Genomic DNA, 8,582 nt, shown 5'->3' with positions numbered 1-8,582 from the left:
CGATGTCTTGGATGTATTGATATTTCGGAGTTATTTCGATTACACGTTAAAGTAAATTGTTAAAATACAAAATAAAAAAAAAGAAAGAATAAAGAAGTGAAAAGAATGTATGGAAGGATGAGCAAAATATATCGATGATGAAAAAAGCATTGTTGTTTAGTCAATATTTTATGTTTGATTAATTCTTTTATCTTAGTTTATTTACTTAGTAATAAGCAAAAATGTCCCGGCGCATGGGAAGCGGTTCTGTATATTATAGCTTACCTATAAATCGTAATCCAGAGCTCTTGATCACTGCACACATTTATAACGAAAGGATTATATTTACAGAAACAAAATAAAATTTGTCATAATAACTGTGCGGTTCAATTTATTATACTACGACTTTATTAAATTATTAACAATTCAAGTAAAACAATTTTGATTAAAATGTTGTTTTGCACGTATAATGCTAATACATTGTCCGAAATTTCGAAAACTTTAATTATTTTATGATGACAGAAAAGACAGAATAAGCGAAGGAAGAACTATTCAAAAAATATTCGAATTTATTAAATATTTGAATAAATATCGAAACTTAAAAACCGAAAAAACTTAAATCGGATTAAATAAATTTTATTTTTAAATTATTTTATATTAATCAATATTTATACTAATTATTATTTTATAATAATTAATATCCATTAATTATTATTTTATAATAATTTATCTACTTAATAGATTATCACATTATTACAGTATATAAAAGCTTTCTCACTAAAAAGTCATTTTCAATTTTAGAGAAATATAATAATATTGATTTAAATATTATTATAATTAATATTAAACAATATTATGACGATTAATTTAAAGAGCATAAGATTTCTGATGTTTTTATATCTCATTTTTTTAAGACTACATTTTTTTTATTTTCTTAAGTTTTGTTTTCTCTTCGCTGCCTTTTCGTCTTTCGGAAGGAAATCGCGAACAAAAGAATCCCGCACACGATCATACGTCAAGAGCATCAGTTTCTTCGTAAAAAATTACGTAAATATATACATAATAATGTGATAATTATGTATATATTTGATTGAGTCATGATGCAACTAGTAAACTTTCCAAACATGTATTGTACATATGTAATGTATGTGTGTGTGTGTGTGTGTGAGTGTGTGCGTGCGTGTGTGTGTGTGTGTGTGCGCGTGAGCGCGTGTGTGTGTGCGCGCGCGCGCGCGCGCGCATGAGTATATGGATATATGCACTTGTGTCTGTGGGATTCTTCGGTTGCTGGGTGATCGAACGTTAAAGCGGAGTTCGAAGGATTACTGATTTCCGGACAAGCGCTTAGGGAGTTACCCGCAGTTACCCGCAATACGTACGCAGGACGGTTAAATTGCACGCGTTGTCACAGCATTCCTCGACGATGCCTTTTTTTTGGTGTTTCCTTTTTTGGGTTTCCCTTCGATAGCGCCTGCCGGCGAACGGTTCATTCAATTCCCGTGCGCTTGCTTGCAGGAATAACTCGCAATAAGACGGATAATCGGGCTTTTCTATTTCTGAAAAATAGTGCAAACTTTTGTAACAGTGTGTACAAATAATATAAAAAGATTGTATCGTTTTAACACATTCTTTATCTATATGCCTCATCGGTATAATTGAACAATTTTTACCGGCATTTTATTATTGTTTATTCATTACAATCCGCTTCTTATTTTTCTTATTTAAAAATTTACGAAAGTTTTGAGATTTTCCAGAAAGCTCTTTCTTGTCACATGCCATCTTTAAGATCATATCTTGCGCATATACGTACGTAATCAAAATTGATACCCTTAGCTGTAGTAGGTATTCGCTTCTTGCCGGTTCGGAAAATACTCAAGATAGAATATTATTGTTTGAAAATCTCAAAACTTTCAAACGATAATAAGTTAAAAAAGATACACATTAACATACACAAATACAATTCATTATAATTTATAAAGATAAATTATTTTTAAATATGTTAAATGAATTATAAACATTATCAGGAAAAAATCAACTTTAATTATTAAAGTTAAACATCTAATTTGAGCAATGAAAATGTCTTAAATGACAATCGCCCTAGTTTTGATTGGCAAATTTTGTTTTAAAAAAAAGACAGAGTATCTTTATATTTGCGTGTTATTTGCGTCATATAAGGTATATGTATATTATTTAATATAAATGACTAGAAAGTGCTTTCCATGATTGTCAATAAATGGTATATCTAGGTTTTAGTATCAGATTATATGGATTTATTTGACCGATTAAGCCCACTGATAAATCGATTTATGCATCCGAAAAAGATTTATGCAAATTTCTGCTGTAAATTTTTATATTTATTTTCTTTGAAAAATTGAATCAGCGAATAAAGATACTCCTATAATGCTTCTACTTTTTATTGGCATATTTAAAAGTGTGACGATTATAGAGAGTGCCTTTTTCGACTTAGATGATCCCACTCGGAAATACGTAATACGAGCTTACAAGCATTATTTATCAGTGACAAAGTGGTGATTGGTTAATTGCAGGCACAGAGATTGATCATCGCTGCGCTTAATGTCTTTCATATAATACTGTGCTTAAGGAGCTATTAAGAAATTGATGGGTTTAAAGCAAAAATTCTCTCATAATTGGAAGCAACCCATAGTCCGTAACGTGCACTTTAAATGTGAAGTTGTATTTAAAGTGAACAGTTTAAATTACTGACTGTCCTCATCCTTATATTGAGTCATTCAATTAGAAGTCCAGAACAAATTAAACGTTATTTGTACTTTCAAACGAGTCGTTTTATATATTTATGTTAATATTATAATTATTTAATATATTTCAAATTGTAAAATTAATTCACACACACACATATGTATATATTTTTTCAAATATTCAAATATTTTGCGACATCCAGATTTGTATTTAATAATTTAGACAATAATTTATCTCGATAATTCCACTTTAATTCTATATATGAAATATTCTTTGTATCATCGCGGGTGATATTAATCGAGAATGAAGAAATGCGAACATTAATATTAATGATGCAATCGTTGCATTAAAAAGGCAATTTTTAAACTAAGAGGACCGTGCGCGTTCTAGATTGCTTTATTTTTTAAACTCGTTTAGTCGAAGGCTGTGTAATGACATCAATAAATAATCGCTGTCCAAAATAATGCCTTATTATAAATATTTCATGTTCTTTAAAAAAACAACTATCTCATTTATGTGATTTTTAATAGAATAGATTCATCAGTATATCATATTAATAAAAATATTTAAAAAATTTTTATAAAATATTTTATAAAATATTTATAATCTAAATGACAATTAAAACATTATTTAATAATTAATTAAAACTTCTTCTATTTTATTGTATAAAACACAAACGCATATGCGATTAAATTCTAACAATAAGAGGTACATAAAACAATTTATAAATGAATCATGCTGGTTAAACTATCATCTTCAACTATAATTACAAATATTAACATCTGATAAAGAAAACATTGCATACATTTAGGAAACAGATATATTATTTAACATTGTTACAGAAATAGACAATTTTGCTCATTAATCCATTACCGATATATTATCTATCCTATTTGGCATTTGGATTCGTTTATATAAGCGAAAAAAATATCTTCCGTATTAATTAGCTTTTATGCTTACCTTTTTCAAAATCTAGATCTAGATAAAGATCTAGACTATTATCTGGATTATTATCTGAACAATCATCTTGATCTCTGTTATAAGGCATATCAGGATTTTTATCTGAACTATCATCTTGATCTCTATTATACGGCATATCAGGGGTATTGTACACGCCACGACAGAGCTTCCTTAGAGTATCAGCAAGATCTTTGCCACAATATTTCTTGGGTATGTCTTCGGGCTCCTGGTTAAATTCGGGGTTTGTTTTTGCGTTTTTTGATTCCGACACAATAAATGCGATGGCGATCATCAGGCTCACAAGCACGTTCAATTGATTCGTGGACATCTGAAAATATCAGTTCTCATTTAATTACGCGAATGCATACACGAGGCTGGATTAAAAACCGAAAGGACGGAATATATTATATATTTATGTTTATCAGAGAATTATTTATTATATATTTTATATTTATATCAGAGGGAATAAGCTTTTTCGGAAATAGAAACATAAATAAAGAATAGAAGAATAGAGAATGTAAAACATAAGTGAGCATGTGTTAATTAAAAGTAGATTAAAATTGTGAACAGCGGTGTCATCACGCAGCCTTCGATCAAATGAATTGAAAAAATGTATAATAGTTATCTGAAATACGCGCGGACCAGACAAATTATCTCTTTATCTTTTCCTCGTGATTAGTAGGGCTGAAAACACGCGTACATTTACAATCCGTAGCACTATTGCGCCGATGGATCAAACTTCAATTATATTCACGATTTATTATAAAACTTTAAATATATATGCTGAAATTCAAACTAAATCAACATTCTGTCCTTAAAGTTGATGAGACAATTTCTAAATGTTATTTGTAATATCTACTTTAAGATTTCTTTTTTATACCTTAAGAGATTATAGAGATTTTGCACTCTGATTCGGAAATCTTCCTTAAATATTCAGAACGGTAATCCAACTATAATTTTTCTTTGTCTGAAAGAAACTGCGTGATCGTCGGTGAGTCGTTCTCTTCGATCTGAAGAAGGTCGTACATCTTTCAAAATATGAACCCGGATAAGGGAAATAATTGTGTTTATGTTTTGCGAACGCGGGAAACGAGATTCGTAGCATCTTACTGCGAAAATGATAAGCGCGATCGCACGCCGCATCGTCGATACGCCGTGAGAGCAAAACAAATAAGAATATATCGGCGAAAATTAGTTCGCACGTGGTACATGATATAACTCATTATTCTTAAATTTATTTCCGTAATCTATTAATGCAGTAATCCATTTACGTAAGATATTTCTAAGAGAGAAGATTAGCTAACAATAAGTTTAAAATTAGTTTTTTCGCAAGAGCGAATGAAATGTGAAATGAAAAGATCGGGAAATGAATTGTTTTTTGGAACACAAATTTAAGATATTATGTTAATGCATTTTTTCTCAAGCATTTGTTTCTCTTTAATATTATACTTTTATCAATTTAGACCGATTAAGAATTTATTGATTTCTTTGAATTCGCATAATTTTGCGTATAAAATAAGATATCAGGCTGTATCGCTGCTTCAAATTCTCTTAAATAAAATGACAATTAAACAATAATCATACGTTTCGATAACGATAATTATAATAAAGTGTGTGTCGTTCATTGGCTTCTCGTCTGGCACCTTTGATAATTGCAAACAGAGTATTGAACTACATAGATTCTCCCAGCAATCTCAAGAAGAGACGCATTTTACGATAGCGAAAAATCCATAGATTGAAAGGAGGTAAATTTAAAAGTTAATTATTCTCAAGAAATAGATTAATAATTTTATTAATATTTTTTGGAAGTATTTTGAATGTGATAGTTTTTTAAATACTGTTTACTAAGTCAAAAATAATTCCCTTTTCATAGTGTTGCGAATGAAAATTTAAAGTCCAAAAAAGTCGATTTAGTATACGTTAAAATCAATCAAGTCTTTTTTAATCATAATGAACACATCTAAAAAAATTGATAACATTATTTTTTCCTATTTCGATCGTAATCTGAAGTCTATGATGGAAGACGTTAAATATAGTCCAATAGAATAAAATGAAAAGGAAGGAAAGAAGCAAGTATCCTCAATGTATCTAAAATAAAAAGAAAATGAAAAAGGCAACTTAGAAATGGCTTGTTCTTCAAGATGTTGGAGAAATAAATCCACCATCATAGGAGAGAGAAGAAAGCTCAATGGTATATCAAAAGATTATCGATATTTTTTGCATTTAAAAAATTAGAATAGTAGCACTAAGTGTATACCACTGATAAATTCGGAGCAAAAAATGTTCAGCATTCATAATAAAGAGATGCCACCATTTTTTCAATATCTCTAATGACAAGTCCCAATGGGACGTTCATAAAGGATGAAATAAAAAGAAATGAGCTTATGTTCATTTATAAATTAACTTCATAATTTATTTATGGCCAATTATATAAAAATCGTATTATAAAAATAAAATATGCCATACATATGCAATACAATATGCTTAACATTCGTTTATTGTTCATTGGAACAGCAATGTGTTAGCAGACTTTCTTTCCGTAAAAAGGATTTCATTTTAAAGAGTTTAATATTGTTTTATTATGTAATAAATGTATGTAACAAATTGTGAAAAGAATGTCAAACGTGTCTCCCTGTGTTCTTTTTTCGTTATTAATTGTAGTCTTATGTCCATTCGCTATTAATAAAAAAGTTAAATCGTCAGACGAACAGTCTTATTATACAGATTTAATCGGTAAGTTAATTTTATGAGAATATATTTGAAATAAAAAACTGAATTTATTTTTATTTATTTTTATAACGACTCTATCCGCATCAGACACCTTTATTATGGTATATTATTAATGATATATTAATATAACATGTTATCATATAAACATTATTGTAAACTTGTCGAAAAAAATTATTTCTTTTTTATTTGTAAGCATATTAAGATTAAATTTTTTACTTTCTTCGAAATTATGTACGCGAGTGAAGTTTGATCATGTAGCATCAAATCAATCAATTAAGTTTAATTGCATATTATTATATTGTAATTTCGACAATCAAGTACATTTAATAGTCGTATAATACACAATTCTAATAGATCTAATAGAGATTCTAATAATTCGTAAAGATAATCTTTTCTTAGCCGCCTTATTGAATTTTGACACATTATTTTTACGCGATCGTTGTATTTCCGGCAAAAGTGACAATATACAATTTTTATTTTTAAGTTGCTTGACTTCTATTGCGTAAAACGGAGAGAAAGTAGGAGTAATTTCAGTCGAAATGATTAATATGAGCATTAACAATATCTTCAATCGTACCATTTTTTTAGCAAGCCGTTCCCTATCGCTTCATTCGTAAAAGAGGCAACGATTAAACTTCTCTAACAATTAAAAGATCTGCGATAATTTTGACTTGTTTTATGTAAATTTCTGGTGATTTATGGTAACTCGGTCAGGCACATTTGTTAACAAAAATAAACATATTTTCTTTCTTTATGTAATTCAAACTCGCTCTATCGATTAGGGCTAGATATATCATTAACATATATTAACGCTTCGGAATAAAGTAATGAAGTTTGCCAAGATGCGTACGTGTGTATTTTTTTCAAAAATCTGTTAATCTTATTTTAATACATTTTGTTAAATATAATTATGCATTATTGAATATAATTAAGCATAATAATACACACAACTCTCTCAAAAATTATCTTAAAATAATGTAGATTTAAAAAGAGAATTAAAACAAAATTTTACTTCAGAATTATACGAAAAATTTTAAATATAAGGAAACATATTATTATAGTAACAAGAATAAATAATGTTATATAGACAAGTATTTAAAATATTGCATATATATACGCAGTTGTCAAATTACGATATTAATCAAATTTCACATTAAATTCATATATTTTAGTAGATAAAGATCTTAGCATATCATAATCATATGATGATGACAAAAGCAAACAAATAAGAATAATAAATAATGTTAAAAAACGGTACATATGATATTAGAAAGAAAGAAATGTTTTTCAAATATTAATATTTACTTACACAAGATTTCCCTCCTCATTAAAATAAGGTGATATGAAAAAGGCTTCAAAGTCTTTATGTATGATACCAACATACCGCATTTTCAATGTGTAATTTCCAGGTGATAGTTCGTTGAAATTAAGAATTAAGATTTGCGTTAGATTGTTATAATTATACGTTGCCGCGCGGTGTATAAGCTAATATCATTATCAAACAACGATGTCTCCGTTTCATTTATTGTCAAGTCCAATACGTGTAAATGCAAGTTTTGCGTTACATTGCGAGTTATGATGTTAACATTAGTTTCTCCTTCAAAAAAATACCTTTCAGATATTGTAAAATTATCTTCCAAAATATGTAGTATTAGCTTAATATTGTAGTGAACCGGAACTACATTGTCTGGTAAACGATAATTAATCGCCGAATCATTGCGTAAATCTTTATCATAGAGAATCGCGATAAATATTAGGCCAATGTTGATTAAAAATTTTAAAATAGTCATGTTAAGTCTCCTTTCAAATATTTGTAAAAAATATTTTAAAAAGAAATAATATAATATAAACTGTAATTTTAGTTTTATGTTTTATTTTATATGAGTTTTTTAGAGATCTTCGTAAAGATCGTAAAGATCTTATTATAATGATGATGAAGGCAAAAGTTGGACATAAAATAATAGTAAATAATATTAAAATAATAGAATAATAAAATAGATTATAATAATAATAAATAAAGAAACAATACATATATTGTAATATTTTAGAAGAAACTTTCAACTTTTAATATCCACTTATATAACTGATTGCTATTTTACTTACGAGATGAAATTAAGACAGTGAACTTGTATTATTATATCTTATATTATTTGGTCTTCTCTATTCAAGATATCATCCATTAGTGACGAACTCGA

At 28.2% G+C, this 8,582-nt stretch overlaps 1 protein-coding gene across 4 annotated transcripts; it reads right to left on the bottom strand.

Moving 5' to 3' along the window:
* Positions 1-929: 929 nt before the first annotated feature.
* Positions 930-8,582, bottom strand: LOC112637902 (LIRP-like). Of its 4 annotated transcripts, XM_025408597.1 has the most exons (4): positions 8,491-8,582; positions 7,697-7,748; positions 3,658-3,985; positions 930-1,535 (listed from the first exon to the last, which is right to left on the bottom strand). In XM_025408597.1, exons 3-4 carry the CDS (start codon positions 3,983-3,985, stop codon positions 1,342-1,344), a joined length of 522 nt encoding a protein of 173 aa, XP_025264382.1. In that variant the 5' UTR covers positions 7,697-7,748; positions 8,491-8,582; the 3' UTR covers positions 930-1,341. The 4 variants fall into 4 exon arrangements, with proteins under 4 accessions (XP_025264382.1, XP_025264381.1, XP_025264379.1 ...); XM_025408596.1 differs by lacking the exon at positions 7,697-7,748; XM_025408594.1 differs by lacking the exon at positions 8,491-8,582 and having other exon boundaries at positions 7,697-7,811.

The sequence above is a fragment of the Camponotus floridanus genome, unplaced genomic scaffold, assembly GCF_003227725.1.
Source record: "Camponotus floridanus strain SB8 unplaced genomic scaffold, Cflo_v7.5 scaffold219, whole genome shotgun sequence".
In the NCBI taxonomy this organism is placed as follows: Eukaryota; Metazoa; Arthropoda; class Insecta; order Hymenoptera; family Formicidae; genus Camponotus; species Camponotus floridanus.
Note: the sequence above shows the minus strand (reverse complement) of the source record. Positions and strands in the feature narration are given on the sequence as shown.

Excerpts from the sequence above, each read along its gene's own strand:
- LOC112637902 (XM_025408597.1), bottom strand. The coding sequence starts at position 3,985 with ATGTCCACGAATCAATTGAACGTGCTTGTGAGCCTGATGATCGCCATC. Across the intron at positions 1,536-3,657 it reads AGATCTAGATTTTGAAAAAG|AAATAGAAAAGCCCGATTAT; the intron begins GTAAGCATAAAA and ends ACTATTTTTCAG.